Source organism: Anguilla anguilla, chromosome 6 (genome assembly GCF_013347855.1).
Source record: "Anguilla anguilla isolate fAngAng1 chromosome 6, fAngAng1.pri, whole genome shotgun sequence".
Taxonomy (NCBI): Eukaryota; Metazoa; Chordata; class Actinopteri; order Anguilliformes; family Anguillidae; genus Anguilla; species Anguilla anguilla.
The window spans coordinates 2160898-2178900 of record NC_049206.1 but is presented as its reverse complement, the minus strand read 5'-3'; the positions used below and the strand labels follow the sequence as shown (position 1 = coordinate 2178900).

The 18003-nt window shown below is 46.6% G+C and overlaps 2 protein-coding genes across 2 annotated transcripts; one reads left to right on the top strand and one right to left on the bottom strand.

The window, feature by feature from the left end:
• Nucleotides 1-832: 832 nt before the first annotated feature.
• LOC118228932 (pyroglutamyl-peptidase 1-like) lies at nt 833-6082 on the bottom strand. The gene is made up of 5 exons (XM_035420527.1): nt 5899-6082; nt 3695-3747; nt 2896-3012; nt 2259-2491; nt 833-2100 (listed from the first exon to the last, which is right to left on the bottom strand). The coding sequence occupies exons 1-5, from the start codon at nt 5930-5932 to the stop codon at nt 1908-1910; spliced, it is 630 nt and encodes a 209-aa protein (XP_035276418.1). The 5' UTR covers nt 5933-6082; the 3' UTR covers nt 833-1907.
• Nucleotides 6083-7270: 1188 nt separating this feature from the next.
• lsm4 (LSM4 homolog, U6 small nuclear RNA and mRNA degradation associated) lies at nt 7271-10686 on the top strand. Its single transcript, XM_035420549.1, has 5 exons — nt 7271-7424; nt 8003-8044; nt 8165-8263; nt 8953-9136; nt 9960-10686. The coding sequence occupies exons 1-5, from the start codon at nt 7422-7424 to the stop codon at nt 10055-10057; spliced, it is 426 nt and encodes a 141-aa protein (XP_035276440.1). The 5' UTR covers nt 7271-7421; the 3' UTR covers nt 10058-10686.
• Nucleotides 10687-18003: the final 7317 nt, after the last annotated feature.

Genomic DNA, 18003 nt, shown 5'->3' with positions numbered 1-18003 from the left:
GCACAGTATGATAGTGACGTTTACACAGATTATTGGCTGGCTAGCAGGAAAAAGGTTCTTGACCACGGTAGTAGTGTTTTTTTTTTTTTGGCACGGCGGACGGAACGCAGACCACGCGGGGATGTAACGCAAGATGAGGACGTTGAAGATGAACATTTTTAAATGTCTTATTTGTAATATATTCCATGAAAGATTTTTTTTGAACGACAACACCGATTTACTCTGAAACGGCATACAAAAATGAATAAACAGAATTAAATTTATTTTCCATAATTTCTCCCGTTAAAAAGCTAGCAGACAGGGTTTGGGTCAATTTAAGAAATTAACCAAAATCTATTTCATTAACTTAAGCCTAACTGAATTGATTCTACCCCCCTCTGGCAGATGGTGTCGACCTTTGAAACGAAAGAGTCCAGTCAGACCAAGTGTAGCAAGTGATGTCACAGTTCTACCAGTAGAGGGAGGTACAGAAAGATGTGAGGATATTATAGTGTGAATAATAGGGACTACTATGAGTGCACATTAAAATAAAACAGTAGTATACAGAGGGGCTCATCGGCTCTGCAAGCATGCTTGTTCAAAGACGTGTTTCAGCTCCGAACGCCTGACACCCAGGATTCAGGGGTAAATGTATTTCCGGTGCAGAACTTACAAATCTAGGCGCCATTTTAAGAATGGCTGTTATCTCAGAATGATAATGGAGGCTGCAGCAGTGAACAATGACGAACATTACTGGGTTTGGGTTTGAGTTGAGAGAAAAAGAGGAAAAAATAAAAATTAAATAAAAAATTTAACATGACATTTTTGAGCATTCAGTGCCACGGAACAAAAGTTAGTTGTCAAAATATACATTTTATTAATTTATTCATACAAGTATTTGAAAAATATCACAGGAGGATCTCATCAAACGAAAGGCCACACATTTAATCTGCACATTAAGATTGTGACCTGTGCAGATATATTTACCTGTGATAGGACACAGCATCTCAAGCAGTGTAAAAAGAATTGCCCTTTGATTTTCTCCACACAGCTCCACAGTGCATATTTGGGACCAATTTGACATAAAATGTGATTGACTCTCAGATTTAAGCCTCCTTGGCAACAGAGAATGCCGTCTCCTTCCTCAATTCAAGTTCTACCCATTTCCTTTCAAGAAAAGCACTGGCAGATTCAGAGTCTATCCATCTCAGCTGGAGTGAAGTGGTACAGCAGGTGTGGAGAAAGCGAATGTAAATGCGGCCCGTAATATTTCCATCAAAAAATCTCAACCGAGGTGCTGCAAACTTACGAGCCACTTAAAAGTCGCCGCCTGATTTCAAACAATTCCACGGACGAGGAGACAAGGGGGTAAATCGTTCTGGTGTGGGTTAAAAGCTGCGGGACACCTGGGCAGGCCAGACACTGCAACACTGCACGTCAAAGCTGTGAAACTGAATCTGTAAATAAGCGTGGATTTCCACAGTCAGTGGTTGCGGGGCCACACATTTGAAGAAAGGTTTCAGAAAAGGCCCCAGGGTCAAGCTCCAACTCAGCGGCACTAGATACCTGAAGACTTTCAGCAAGTGCAACGGAAAGCCTCGCTGGACGAAAGCTCTGCTACTGAACTGCTACAGCTGCTGTTCTCCTCCAGAGGAGATGTCTGTCTGTCTGTCTGTCCATCTGCCTGCGTCTGCCTGTTTGCTTGTCTGTATGCAAAGCGACCACAGAGGGATGCTGTGCAGGTGGAGGTTCGGCTGCCTCGCAGCTGTTCGGAGCGGCGTCGGCTTTGAGCTTGGGCTGGAACGTGGGCTGATTGGTGACTGGCTGCAGCTGTAATGCAGCAATAAAGGGGATGAGCCAAAGGCGTGTTATCTGTCTGGGGATTGCTTGTTGCCGTGGCGATGCTGTGGGGCGGAGGGGCGGAGCTCTCAGTGTCCGTGTTCACAGTGATTGGCGTCCTGGTCCTGGCCCAGCTGCTCCAGCATCTCCAGCAGGATGGCCCGGAGGGCGTGGCCTAGCTGCTCGCCGCTGTAGGGCTTCCCCAGGGGGGGCACGTGCACGAAGGCGGAGCTACCGCCGCTCAGGTGCAGAGACAGGTAGTAGATGTAGTCACACAGGTACCTGCAGGGAGAGAGAGGGCAGGGCGGGGCAGAGAAGGTCAGGTGCTGTGCTGAACAGGGACGTGTGCTCGCTCCAGCCTGGGGGGCTGGTGGTGGGGGTGGGGGTGGGGTTGGGGGGGGGGTGCTGAGGGGGACTCGGGGAGGGTGAGTTATATTCACCTTCCAGCATCTTTGGACACAGTCACAGACACGCCCAGTCCCGAGGCCTTCACCCGCTGGCAGACGGTTTCCATGTCGATGACGGACTTGATGCAGTCAGCTCCGCCCTCAACACAGCAGTGGGTGTCCGGGCAGAAGCTGCAGTTGTCAGGGCGCTTGTAGCCATGGTTATGCCCACACATCTCCAAGGTGATGGCTGTGGCTGCCCCAGACACACCCACATGGACCACCAACTGCCCCCAACACACACACACACACACACACACACGAGTGGGAGAGAGAAAATGTAAATATTCTTAGTTATCTGTTAGCACGCGCACACTTCCCAGGCCAGTAAGGCACATGTGAACGTTCACGCTGGCAGAGCGGAGGGTTACGTATCCAGCCTCATATCCAGGTGGATGCAGGTTCAATCCCAGGAGAGACTTGGTCCTATTGCATCCTTGATCAAAGAAAGTTGCTAAACTGCAAACCCTAGTTTATTAAACAAATATTTTCGCCAAATAAAGGAAAAGTTGCAGGTCCTGCTTTCCAGCAGACTCCTGATCCGTGTCCCTGGCCAGAGGGACTGCGTGGAGTTACGGAGAGGCACTCTCAGCGCCACAGCGACCGGAAACACCGGGCCCCAAGCGGCTACCTGCGGGTGGTACTGTTCCCATAGCGACGGCACCAGGCAGCTGACGGCCTGGTACTCCACGGGCACCTCGTGCACATGCAGGTCCACACCTGGGCCCAAACCCAGCTGCTCCAGCTCCTGCAGGGAGAGGAGAGGAAACAGGTACACGCTAAGCGATGCTCTCTCCCTCCCTCTCTCCCTCTCTCTCTCCGTCTCTCTGTCTCTGCGGTGATATAAGGGTTTTATGTTCACTGGGCTTTTTTGCACATGGAAGAGGGCGAGGGAATGGAAGAGTTTCCCTTCGTTGAGACAGATGTGTTTTTTTTTTTTGTTTTTTTTTTTTAATGATCTTTAAATGGTTTTATTGTGACTTTGTTTTTATTTATGTAGTGTCATTGGTGTGTTGCATCCCGGGGCAATACAAATTGACCGTCCTTGGGTTTTGTTTTGTTTGTTCCTCACGACGCATTGTACAGCTCATTGAAAGTCAGCAGTCTAGCAATACAAATAGCTTGAGCATCCGAGACAAACTGACTTAATGACATCACAACCAGGCTTGTTCCAAGATGGCTGCGCCCTAGTACTAGTAGCTGCAAAAAAGCAAAATTTAGTTCGTTTTTCTAGCAAATACGAGTCAATTTCAGATTTGAATGCAGGGCAATATCTTTTCTAAGGTGAAAAGAGAATGAACCAGAGTCACACTTCATGGGCCTTTTGATCTTTTCTTTCTGCAGTTAATGATCTGCAGGCCAATGGCACAGAGCTGACGGGATGCAAATGGCGCCCAGCTTTGGCGTGTGACGGGTGTGTCTCAGGTCACCTTCACTGCCACCCAGCTGGCGTTCACCGCGTGCTCTCCAAACGGCCCAAAACCTGAAACGCAAATGGAACAGTGAGGTCAGGTGACGCCGATCAGCCAATCAACGGCTGCCCGTTTCGCGGGGCTGATAAAACACGATGTCACAGGAAGCAGGAAGGCGCAGGCCTCGCTGTCACGGCCGCCCCTCGTGTCCTGAGAGAGGCGCAGCTCCACTGAGCATGCTCACTGAGTGGCAGTCAAAGCTTCAACTCGGGCGGTCTGAAGGTCGACCCCCGCGGGCCTGCAAGCTAACTTCAATGAATAACTTTTAACCATTCTTCACATTTGCAGTCTCTCTCACATTTGCCTGGGCCTAACTACAAATGACCCCATGTAGGACTCACGTGTCGGTCCCTGGTGTAAACACGAAAAATCATTGTTCTTTTTAGAGGAATACACACAAGAAGGAAACAGCCTACATCTGTCATGTCATTTGACCGAGTGCCAACTTCAAAACGCACACCAGTCAAGGGCTAATTTCCCTACTTTGAACTGCATAAAAAACCAGATGGAGATACACAACTTTTTCAAGAGATATATATCCATCAAACCAAAGAGAGGTATTGCTTACTGGGGACTTCTAGAGGATACAGAGCCAAATTACTGGTCCTCAATGCATAACATTAACATATTATTACAAATTATATGTGTATGTTGAACTGTATTTATCCTCACACTCTGGGGAAGATCGAAGGTCACTGATTCACTGTGTAGCACATGTCCTGACAAAAAAAAAGCTTTGATTAGCCTGCTGCTAACCAATGCAGTCTCACACATAATTCAGGGAGAATAAATTAAACTCCAGCAAGGGCGAGCATCAACACTCAATACAAAAAACAAGCTACGGCTCTGTGAATGGCCCTTCATAACAGCTACATAACCCTTTTGTGAGCAATACACAGCAGCTTCATAGAACCTACACAGACCATCATAATCTCATATGTCAATAACCAGAAACATTCAAAAGACATATTATCATTATTTATTCATAAAGTGACATTACCATGACATACACCATATGCCGATCTGCAGTTACTGACACAAACATTTATGAATGTCTATGTAGCACTTATGAAGGTGCAATGTAGTGCTAGTGAAGAAGTAATATAGTTCTTATGAAGAACCGCTGTATAGACAGCAATGACAGGAAACAGCATCTGCCCGATGGAGAAGAGGGCGTCCACAGCTGCCCCAAAAACGGTCTTTGGTCCGCCGAACTGCGGACATGCGCACAATTCATCTAACCCGATGATCACCTGGGTGTAGCGTCGGACGGAATAGGCAGAGCTAGTAGTGAATTCGTATGCGATAGTTATCTCAAATGCGCCAAAAAGACTGACGGTAACTTCAAAGCCCAGGGCAAGGGGCGCATTATACGCTATTAAAGTGATGAAACAATGTAATGTCATTACCGTTTAAACTTTTCCGAAACGTACGCTTCACTTTGTTGCTCTGAGTTGCAAGGAATATAACGTGAAAAAAATACCAGCTGTTATTAAACTAATTCTAAACACAAGTGTCGTTTAACATGACCCCAGTATTCACTGTCTGTAATGTTATTTTAGCTCTGCTTGCTCTCAGATATGTCTAGTTATCCTTAGTGCTAAAGGGCCAAGAATAGTAGCTTATAACTGACCGGGACCATTACCATAGACTACCGGAAATATTGATCTGCTTTGAAAAAAAGAAAGGGAAAGTCGGGCTGGTTGGTTGCACAGTTAAGGAGCTTACGTTAGCAGTTTTCGAACAAAGTCAGAATCTATGGCTATTTTTGGCTAGGTAGTTTTCAAGCAAGTGAGAGTGAGCGACACATTTTAAAACAACACACGACCGAACGTCGCCCTATGCAAGACTATTATTTTGTAGAGCCAGCATGCATTAGTCACCTGACGCTAATCACTTAGTATTGTGTATCAGTTCTCAAAATCTTACGCTATGCAAACTATGTGGTGGTAATTATCTAACAAGCTATGACACTAGGTGCCGTTGACGTTTTCTAGAAAAGAACTTTGATCGTCAAGAATTTAGATACTGGTTCAGCCGCCTTTCTTTCAGTTAGGTAACGAGTTTGTTAGACAGGTCCGGTAGTGTGAAACAGTCAGCTATTAAACTAGCGCAAGCTATCAATAAAGCTTGTGAGGTTTACCCAAAAACAGCGCCCTTACCAGTCACAACAACTGTCCTTTTACCATTATCCATCCTCTTCCAACTGCTGTCAAATGCGTTACTTGTGTTACTAAACAAACGGCCAAGTCTACGCGAGTCGGTGGCCAGTCCGTATCCCTTCACTTTTTTGACGGTTTGGTTTCTTGTCACAGCTCCACCCTCCGCAACCCTATGCGCGGCCCCTCTTTGTAACACAAGTTCTCTCAGCAATCGCGCGTTAGTTTGCGAGACGCGCTGAAGGCAGTTTGAGGCTCATTACACATGCGCATTACGACTATTGTGCAAAACTCTATTTCACTGTTGTTTGATGGGTGCCATTCATTATTCTTTGCAATAATGTCGTGGAATATGATCACACCGAATCGTTATTTCACGGTCAGCAAGTTATGGAAAAGATCTCTTAACCCTAACTTGGTGATTTTAGGTGACCTGTGGAAGTAAAGGCCGAATATTAGTTTGGGTTAGCATTACAATCCTTACTGGTGAGCTTGTACCATAGACCGTATAAGGCTTGTACACATAGGCCTATAACTAGGCTACATCCACCATTATCCCGCTTATTCCTGGTCAGGGATTTCATAATTTGTACTTCTCTATGGGGTTCCTTTTCATTTCTGTTTCTGAAAAAAAAAAAAAATAATAATGATAGGTTCAGAATATTAAAATGAATGCCTTTTAAATGTGCAGTTTCCATTTTGATGAGGTAAGTCCCAGGCCCTTAAACAAGGTCTTATTTTATACCACACACTTTGATGTGGCACAGTGTGCTTGTGCAGTTAGTTACCACCTGTACCTGGCGTGTGTGTGTGTGTGCTTCATTGAGTTAGTTTAGATTTTCCCAAGTCTGCACCATCGCTTGGCTTTGTCCTGCCTAGTACTATTAAGTGTGGATGCATTAAGGAGTTTTTCCATTTCACACACTGTTCTATTTCAGTTTCATTTCACACTGATTAAATGTTCAGACTGCATTTTGGCTCCCTTCCACTTTCCACTGCATAACATTTATGAAATTAATGTAGGATTGTACCAATTTTGTTTCCTAGGTTTTTATTTTTTATTTTTTGGATGTTACATTAATCTATGAGAGTTAAGAATTTTCCCATAAATTGGTTAGAATATGGGGCTTCATGTCATTTGTAATTCCATCTGAGAAATGTCCATTGTGAACAGTGCGTCCAGTGTGCGACCTGTTTGTACATGGCGCTATAAAAAAAAATAAAGATTGATGGAATGTATGAAACGGCCCTGCGCCCTCGAGCGGAATTTTATTGTGAAAGAGCTACGGTGCTGGTCAACCGAACTACAAAGCTGACGTAAAAGACATAACTAGTTTTAGGCACCTCGATTGGACGCTGGTGAGGCGGTCTTTAGCGATTGAACTCTGATTGGCGTAGAACACTTAACGCGAAAATATAGGCTGTGTATCTTAAAACCAAGCGTTTTGAATACGATATCGACCTAAGAAAAGAATTAGCGGAATTTCTAGTTAGCGTGGTGAGAAAATTTAAACAAAGCCGCTAAAATGGTGAGTTATTTTTCCCATTTTGTGTAGGGAAATTGATACCTTGCTAATTCACTGCTCTACAAAATGGCTGTAATATCGAACATTCTTACCGGGATGTGGGAAACGTTGGCGAGTTAGCTAGCTAGCTAACCAATGAATACTAATTTCCTTGCTAGTTCTGGTCAAAGCAGGAAGCACGGCTTGTGTTATTTAACCTTTAATTACAGATATGTGAATTTACTGTTGTCAGTGGCATATCATTCTACCCTGTTTGTTGGATCATAAATAGTTACCGCACCACATAACGTTGGTTGCTATCTAGACTAGCTATGGTTAACTTATTAATACGTCAAGTTAGTGCAAGTAGCAAGCTAGGTGGACTTCTAAATTTGGTTGCTATGTAAATCTGGATGTTTAATAGCTGTCTAGCTAATGTATTGAACAGGTCATCTAACATGTTTAGTTCGTAAGTTAACAATTATAGACAAGTTACCTTTGGTCAGTATTAACTTTAACAAACGCACGATCGAGCATCCTACTTTTTGTTTCGGGTTCTTGATTTAGCCTACTTATGACATTTTTTACCTGTTCGTTCACAGCTGCCCCTGTCTTTACTGAAGACTGCACAGAACCACCCAATGGTAAGTAGTTATTTCACTACGCATCCGGTGAGATTAAACAGAACGTGAAGATGTTCAAAAATGATCTGAGCTCCGCGGTTTTTGACAGTGGATCTGATTTGCTGCCTTTCTTTTGCAAAGTTGGTGGAGCTTAAGAACGGAGAGACGTACAACGGACACTTGGTCAGCTGCGACAACTGGATGAACATTAACCTGCGAGAAGTCATCTGCACCTCTAGGGTAAAAAAGTGCAATATGTACTATATAAATAAACTGTATGATTCTATAATACCCAAATGCTCAGGACAGTCTTCAGCATCTCCTCAGTGCAGTTCCACAGTGGACTGATATACATGAGAAAAAACTACACAAACACATCACACGCATACGACTACACAAAAACTACACACACAACTACGCACAAACTACATGCGCCACACGCACACAACCTACGCACAAACTACATGCACCACACGCACACAACCTACATATACCACATGCACACGACTATATGCAAACTATACACACCACACGCACACGACTGCACACAAACTACACACATCGTACACACACGCATACAGGTGTGCCATTGTCTGCTTGAAAAACTATTAGCAAGTAGAGAAAACCTGTCTAAACATCCCTCCAGTGAACAAACACAGTTCCCCTCAAATTTGCCTCTACAAAACTGTTTTTTGTTCCTGATGGTCAAACTGGGAAATTAACAGGGTTTACTGCCAGTAATTAGTGTGCTGTGGAATACCACCACTAGGTGGTTCTGCTTAGCTAAATAACAGAAAGGCATGCCACACAAAATTTAGGTTTTCCCACATTACCAAAAGCTAAACCCCCTCATATACACCCATTTCGGTTGCGGGAGGGAGCAGTTTGCGTTTGGGTTGTTTCTGTAGTGCGGTTTTTTTCTCCCGCAGGATGGCGATAAGTTCTGGAGGATGCCCGAGTGCTACATCCGCGGGAGCACCATAAAGTACCTGCGCATCCCGGACGAGATCATCGACATGGTGAAGGAGGAGGTGGTGTCCAAGGGGCGGGGCCGGGGCGGAGCCCAGCAGAACCGCCAGCAGCAGAAAGGGCGTGGCGGGGGCCCTGGCAGAGGTACGGGTGGGGGGTGCAGGTGCAGGTGCAGGTGCAGGTGCATGAGGGGGAGAGCAGAAGAGAATTTGGGGAGGGAATGAGAGAGAAAAAGAGAGAACTGTGTGGAACTCATTAATGAGCTGATTTTCATGGCTCCCTGTATGGCTCTCTAAGCGCTGCACAGTGACAGTGAGTGCTGTCATCTCGCCTCCAGGCATAGGCAATGGTGGCCATTTTGGCTCCAGAATATGTCAGCGCACACTAGCTCGGTTGGGGAGGGAGGGGTTGTATTTGGCCAGTTACTGGTGGCCAGACTGAGAGCCGGTTTGTTTGGAGAGCGTTGGGAGGACGGCTGGGTTCTGAGGGAACGCTGCAGGGTCACAGCTGTTACAGCTGCCATTAGGGCAGTAAAAACGCTCCGTTCAGAACAGAGACTCCAGGCCAGGGTGCTGCTCTCCTGCAGCGCTCCACAGCTAGAACTCGTTTGTGGATGGCTCAGACGCTAAAACTCAGTAATTCTGCCTCCTGAAACACTGCATACATTACATTTATTTTACATTACATACATTACATTATTTTTATCCAAAGCGACATATAATAAGTGCATACTGAAGGTCGTTGGAACAACTACGAAACACGGGTCCGTTAAGGTACAATACTCATTTTGTAACAGTAATTCATAGCCATGGATATCGAGTGCAGTTCACACAGTAAGCATAGGCTTGGTCAACACCCTCCCCCCGTGTTTTATAGATGCCTGGTGCATGAAAACTGAAAAAACAAAGCCGTACCTGTTGCCATGGAGCTTTTTTGCGCTTGACAAACCCCCTCGTCTCCCCTCCAGGTGTGTTCGGTGGGCGTGGCAGGGGCGTGCCGGGCGCTGGGCGGGGCCAGCAGGAGAAGAGGCCTGGCAAACCGCAGGGGGTGAAAAACCAGCACTGAGGGAGGGGGGGGAGACGGCGAGAGAGCGGGGCGGAGAGGAGGGGCGGGCGCAGCTCTCACAGCCGGCCACCAGTGGGCAGCGTTCACCCACAGCTCACAGACTGCAGTCGGAGCTCCTCTCCCTGGGGCTCTCTCTCTCTCTCTCTCTCTCTCTCTCCGTCTGCAGAATCGTGCGGCTCTACGGATCTCACGCTGAGAAACGCCAATTTTCAGTTTTTCATAGCAGTTTGTTGTTTCACGTTCAGAGGAAGAAGAAGAAAAAAAAGTATAAATCTGTCAGGCTGTGAACAGGCTTGGACAAGGCCGGCTGCTGTTCAGCCATGTGTATTATTTCATGTGCGATTAGTCAAAAGTAAGGACACTGTCAGCGTAGTGTATTTCTGTACCCTGCTAACCCCGCCCACCCCTTTGGGTAGAGCTACATGAGGCAGGTAAAGGTGCTTCGAGCCTGAGGGGGGGGCAGGGGGGGTGACTCCCCGTGTGCGAGTTTGAACTGTGTATTTTTACCTTTCATTCTTCTGTTTTTTTGAGTGATGTTCTCGGGGAACGGCCTGTAACGTTAACATATTTGTTTACATGGGGGAAAAAACAATAATGCACAATAAACTGTGTTCTTTTGTTTTGTTAAACACCTAAGTTGTTTTACCGAATAAAAAAAAATAGTAAAAAAACTGAAAAAGAAGAAGAGATCCATGTTGAACACGCAGGGTAAACGGGTTGGGCCTGCCGCGACCTGAACCTTGGGCCTGACTGGCTGAGACCAGGGTCGCCCAGCCACGGGAACCAATCCCACGGCTTCTCCACGAGTGACATCACATTCTTCAGCAGAAATTCAGAACTCTACGTACTTACTGCAAACTGCCCAAATTTCCCTTAGCACACACACACACACACACACACACACACACACACACAGACAGACAGACGGACATGGGGAGGGGAGAGGGAGAGGGAGGGAGGGAGGGAGAGAGAGAGAGAAGAGGGAGGGAGAGTTGCTTGGTAACGTGTTTTATTTTCACCCCTGGAACAGTGACTCAATCTGTAACTCGGAAATGCAGATCGACTCGGGACAAATATTAATAGATATTAATTTGACACTCTTATGCACAGGCTCCAACAGGACTATTGCAGGATAATGCTTTAAATACCAGTCACTGGTGCAACAAGAATTTTTAGGTATCTTTGACTACAACACCTTAGGGCAGTTCACAATGTACAGTGTACTCATCTGACACAGCTATAAAGCCCTTTATGAAAGCGCACTTAACCATGGCAGGCAAACAGCTCTAGAGACGGGCAGAGCTGAAATAAAATAAATGCCTCTCTTGATGTATTGCGATCTGCAAGATATGACAAGAGAAGAGCTTGTTTTTTACTGTGTAACTTGGAATTGGAGCAGCGTCGTCTCGATAGAAGGGGTTCAGGCGTTTGGAAAACAACAGCCAGTAAATCTGCCATTTTGGCAGGGGGGGGGCAGTGCAGAGCAGCGACTGGGTGCAAGTCCACTTAAGTACCAGAGCTTCACTGAAATTCACTTCATGAATTGGAAAAAATACCCATAATGCTCTCTGGCCAAAAAATTACCGAAGTACTAAATTAAGTTTCATACTTCATTCACTTCCTGTGAATCGCACCCAAATGTAGTCAGACATATGTTCAGTTTAATGCTACTAAAATGTTTTCTTTAAAAAAAAAGAAAAAAAACATCTCAAAACTACATTTACAATGCAAATGCACATTATGTAGTTAGACAAATTCTAATATCAGTGGAATGTGTGAGAGAGAGTGTGTTTTTTTTTTTCATTCTCATAGTCATAGTCATAGTCAAAGAGCCACTGTTCTGGGTGAATTTTGTAAGTTTCCAGGTCCTTTCATTTGAATGCATTAAACTAAAATGGAATTGGCTCTGACCCCCCTGATACTGTGCATATCCACCCAAGCCAATGAAAGGAGAACCAGAGCAGAGGTATCCATGGGAACAGAGCCCCGCCCACCCTGTGACATTTCCACCTGGCTTTTCGAACACAACCGCCCTGTGCACTGGCGTGACCTGAGCTCACAGTCGGGAATTCTGGGAATTCAAAATAGTAGTCAGAAGTATTTTTGGTGGCAAGACAGTTAAACCGCACACTTCAAGGTCAAAGCGGTAACGTGGGTTAGTCTATGAAAGCAACCTTGCCTGATCTTGCTTGACTTCTTTTTTAAAGGCCATACTAGTTGGTGACAGTGAGCAGACAGATAAACTACATCGCATCCATTTATCCATATTCTCAACTGTTTACTGCTGGTCAGGGTCGCGGGGCGGGGCGGGGGGGGGTCGGAGCCTATCCCAGCATGCACTGGGCGAAAGGCAGAAGTACACCCTGGACAGGGCCAACACACCGTTCACTCACACACATCCCAAGTACAGTTTCGACTCTCCAGTTAACACAACCTGCATGCGTGTGGGCTGTGGGAGGAAGCCCACACGGACACGGGGAGAACATGCACACCTCACACGGTCCAGATTCAAACTCGCTACCTTCTTACCAATAAGACAATAGTGCTACTCACCGCCAGCTAAACTACAGTATGCAGTATTCTAATTATTACTCTCACCACCAGGGTTGGTTTGTCATGACAAACATTAGTGAAGTTAAAACAAGGTTAGAAGACTGCTGGAAGCGTGACGGAAAGGAACAGACTACAACAGAGAAATGAAAGTTAAAAAACCAGAAGGTTTCAGCGCACAGTTTGTGTTTAAGGAAACTCCCCACGGAACAGAATGAAGGAGAATGAGAACAGGCCGACTGTGTCGGGCCTGTGGAATCCTACCACGGAAATCTGGTACATCTGGTAAGTTAAACCTGAATGTGAACCCCCCACCCCCACCCAGGAGGTTAACGCGCTAAGACCTGGTTCTAACCCCACAGGCCCAGCAGGTTTAAATTAAGGCACCCCTCAGGGGTGGGGGGGGTGGAGCGTGTCTGTTTCTGTAGCGGGCCACTCCCAGTTCTGATATTTGTGCATACCAACTGCGTTCCTCTGTTCATTTGGCTCTCTCTCTCAGGCTGGGGAGTGACTCATACTTTTGTGTGTGTGTGTGTGAGTGTGCGCGTGTGAGTGTGTGTGTTAGCTGCTGTAGTATGTTTGCATAATAAGAACCAGCATGTCAAGAAAGAGGCCTGTTTATCAGGACTTAAGACCAGGACCAACAAGGCTGCATCCAAAAAAGAAAAAAACAATTTTTTTTTCTATTTTTTGAATTTGTATTATTATTAGGATTTGGGAAGTGATTCCAGCAGGTGAAGGTCTTACCTGTGAAACAGCTGTGCACCTGTGCCAGGTGAGGCCCTCTCACACAGAGCTGAGCTGCAGACAGAGAGGGAGGAGAAATATGGATGATCTTACTTTTTAGTTATTTATTATTTAACTGTTTGATAGACACCCTTATCTAGAAAGACTTACAAGGCTGTCCTGACCTGATACACACAGAACAGTGATACATCAGTAATAAAAACACAAATGAAATATCAGTATACAAAGCCATCATAGGCATATACACAGCCTATATATGCACACACAATCCAATTTTTCTAGCAGCTGGGAAACAGACTGCAGTGTAGGCAGTAGGCCAGAGCAACAAAACAGGAGGACATCAATCCTTCTTCAGCTGGATGCTGTATGCTAACTGCACATAAGCCAATGGATGAACCAATCAGCAGCCATTCTTCTGTGACATGAGCTACAAGTGTCCTCTCACTGCACTCCTGTGAGCTACTCTGAGCAGAGGTGGACATTCCAGGGGTCAGAAAGTAAAAGTCCTGCCATGTATTTCATCCACCCCTGAACTCAGCCAGCTGATTTAGCTCTACCTACTGGCTGAAGAATGATGCTCATTAGCAAATCCAGGTGACTGGAACAAAATCCTGGGATGAACTTTTACTTTCTGAACCTGGATTGTCCACCTCTGACTCTGAGTCAGCCTGTCCGCTAACAAAAAAAAAAGGTGGTAAAAAGACGGGTGCTGGCAGTAACAGCCCACTGCAGCCGGGTCTCTCCTGCCCCTCCTGCCCCTCCCGCCCCTCCTGCCCCTACCGCCCCTCCTGCCCCTCCTGCCCCTCCCGCCCCTCCTGCCCCTCCCGCCCCTCCTGCCCCTCCCGCCCCTCCTGCCCCTCCTGCCCCTCCTGCCCCTCCTGCCCCTCCCGCCCCTCCTGCCCCTCCCGCCCCTCCTGCCCCTCCTGCCCCTCCCGCCCCTCCTGCCCCTCCCGCCCCTCCTGCCCCTCCTGCCCCTCCCGCCCCTCCTGCGGGAGATGCAGCTGTGCGGATTAGGAGCCACTAGTAAACAGATTCAGGCATATTTAGCATACCTCCATTTCACAATCTCACGCTGGCCGTCCGCCAGGAAGGCTTCTTCCACTCCTCTGTGGAAAACAGGCGTCTTGTTTTCGCTCACATGTTTGTTTTCATACATTTTTCGGTACAAACGTTTCCAAAACGCTCGCTGTCAGGACTTTTTTCCCCGGAAAAAAGAATTCCATAAACAGTATTTTTTCGATCTAATGAGCTTCCCCACTGTGGTTTTAGAGGAAGCTGTAGCAGTGCTCTCCGTGGCAGTGTTTAAAATAAAATTTAAAAAAGAGTGTTCTCAAGTACTGCACTGGTGTGGTTTGGTGATATTTAATTAGTTTTTAATTAAATATATATTTTTTTAAATTTCACAATCAAGCAATAAATCCAGCCCCTCCCCTCTCCTCTCCTCTCCTCTCCTCCACCACCCCACCCAAGCACCCCCTACTGCCTCCCCATTCCCACTCCCCCTCAGACCCCACCCCCCAGGGGAAACAGACAGATCACATGGTTTCAGTTCAGCCAAGGTGAGGAAACAGAAAATGGTGAACCCGTGGTCCTGACATGGCTCAGAGCGCCTCCCTGAGCTTTCGGGGGGGGGGGGGGGGGGGGGGGGGGGGGGGGGGGGGAGGGGGTACTCCTTCTGTCTGTGGGGGCCTGGATGATCCCTGCAGGATTTGAGGGCCAGTTAATTTGAAGCTGATGTGCCCGACAGGGTCTGTGGACGGGGGGCGGGGCCAGCGGCAATTTCCACCCTGCGTCTAGTGTTACATTGACACACACGTCGCTCAGCCACTTAACGCACAGCTTTTAACGTACAATCCGCTTACAGAGCGGAATGCGTTCTGAAACAATTCGGATGTGCCTTCAGGATCTCAGGTGTGGCCATCTTCCCTGGCAACAGTTTCCACTGAACAAGTTCAAATGGAAAGTTCCATTTCGTTCAACGATGACACTGATATAATTAAGTTCAACTGAACAACAGCAAGCAGAGCAAATTTCCTTGATTTTGTTTAATGTTAGGAACAAATATTGCATTATGACGGCCAAATGGTCATCAGTTTTGCATGTTCACCGTACATCTTTTCATTCAGTGCACTTCAGCGTTTCAGAGCGCGTGTCAGGTGGAATACCTTGTTCAGGGGAAGGAGGACAGTGGAAAAGGCGACGCCTGGGAACCAAACCTGCGGTGGGTCAGTTTCAGGTGCGGTGCCTTGACCGATGAATCACAGTGCCATCCTGTGCTGGTCCTGTCCCTCTGACATCACAGAGGGGCGGGACCTGACCGCTGAACCACACTGCCATCCTGTGCTGGTCCTGTCCCTCTGACATCACAGAGGGGCGGGACCTAACCGCTGAACCACACTGCCATCCTGTGCTGGTCCTGTCCCTCTGACATCACAGAGGGGCGGGACCTGACCGCAGAGCCACGCTGCCATCCTGTGCTGGTCCTGTCCCTCTGACATCACAGAGGGGCGGGACCTAACCGCTGAACCACACTGCCATCCTGTGCTGGTCCTGTCCCTCTGACATCACAGAGGGGCGGGACCTAACCGCTGAACCACACTGCCATCCTGTGCTGGTCCTGTCCCTCTGACATCACAGAGGGGCGGGACCTAACCGCTGAACCACACTGCCATCCTGTGCTGGTCCTGTTCCTCTGACATCACAGAGGGGTGCAGAGGGCTTCGTTTTCTCCAACAGGAAGAAGCCCTTCATCACTCCGATTGCCCGCGTACCTGCCGGCAAAATTTATATCACAGTAAACTTTAACGATTAAGGCATTTTCCGTTTCCTTCCGACATGGCAATGGTGTTATTTTTAAGTATTATTCATGTACTGAATAATGTAGCTATGAGCTTCAATTATATAACTTTCTGTCAGTAATGAAGTCTGCTGGGAGCTAAATAAGACTGCACTAATTTATCTGATCAGCCTCAACCTGTCTGTGGGCCGTCATTAGGGTGGATCCTCCTCAGGAACTGCAATAACACCATGTTAAGTGTGTGTGTGTGTGTGTGTGTGCGTGTGTGTGTGTGTGTGTGTGCGTGCGTGCGTGTGTGTGTGTGTGTGTAATGTGCAAGTGTGCGTGTGTGTGTGTGTGTGCGTGCGTGTGTGTGTGTGTAGTGTGCATGTGTGTGTGTGTGTGTGTGCGTGCGTGTGTGTGTGTGTGTGTAGTGTGCATGTGTGTGTAGTGTGCATGAGTGTGTGAGTGTGTGTGAGTGTGTGCGTGAGTGTGAGTGTGTGTGTGTGCGTGTGTGTGAGTGTGTGCGTGTGTGTGAGTGTGTGTGTGTGTGTGTGTGTGCGTGTGTGTGAGTGTGTGTGTGTGTGTGAGTGTGTGAGTGTGTGCTTCCTCTGCCATCCCAGGATATTTATTATTATTATTATTATTATTATTCATAATAATAACTATAATAATAATCACTCAGTAGAGCCCTACTGCCACAAAACCAGTGGATTTCATACACATGCATCCACAGAGAGAGGGAGCGAGTGAGTCACATAAAGAGAAGGAGAGAAAGAGAGGGGGAGTGAGGGAGAGGCAGTCAGGGAGAAACACAGAAAAAGAGAATGTGTGAGATGAATGTGAAATTGTGAAGTTCTGCATATGTGTGCGTGAGACAGAGAGAGAGACGACTGTGAGTGTGTGAGACTGTGTGTATGTGAGAGAGAGAGACTGTGCAGTGTGTGTGTGTGTGTGTGTGACAGAGAGAAACTGTGCTGTGAGTGTGTGTGTGTGTGAGACAGAGAGAGAGACTGCTGTGAGTGTGTGAGACTGTGTGTATGTGAGAGAGAGAGACTGTGCTGTGTGTGTGTGTGTGTGACAGAGAGAAACTGTGCTGTGAGTGTGTGTGTGTGTGTGTGTGACAGAGAGAAACTGTGCTGTGAGTGTGTGTGTGTGTGTGTGACAGAGAGAGAGACTGCTGTGAGTGTGTGAGAGAGAGTGTGTGTGAGACTGTGTGTGTGCGTGAAAGAGAAAGAGTGTGTGTCTGAGTGTGTATAGTGTGTGTGTGTGCATATGTGAGTGTGTGCGTATGTACAGTGTATATGTGTATAGTGTATGTGTGTGTTTGTATATACAGTGTATATGTGTATAGTGTGTGTGTATATGTGTATAGTGTATGTGTATGTATGTATGTACAGTGTATATGTGTATAGTGTATGTGTGTGTGCGTATGTACAGTGTATATGTGTATAGTGTATGTGTGTGTGTGTATATACAGTGTATATGTGTATAGTGTGTGTGTATATGTGTATAGTGTATGTGTGCGTGTATGTACAGTGTATATGTGTATAGTGTGTGTGTATATGTGTATAGTGTATGTGTGTGTATGTATGTACAGTGTATATGTGTATAGTGTATGTGTGTGTGTATATACAGTGTATATGTGTATAGTGTGTGTGTGTATGTATAGTGTATGTGTGTGTGTGTATGTACAGTGTATATGTGTATAGTGTATGTGTGTGTGCGTATGTACAGTGTATATGTGTATAGTGTGTGTGTGTATGTATAGTGTATGTGTGTGTGTGTATATACAGTGTATATGTGTATAGTGTGTGTGTGTATGTATAGTGTATGTGTGTGTGTGTATGTACAGTGTATATGTGTACAGTGT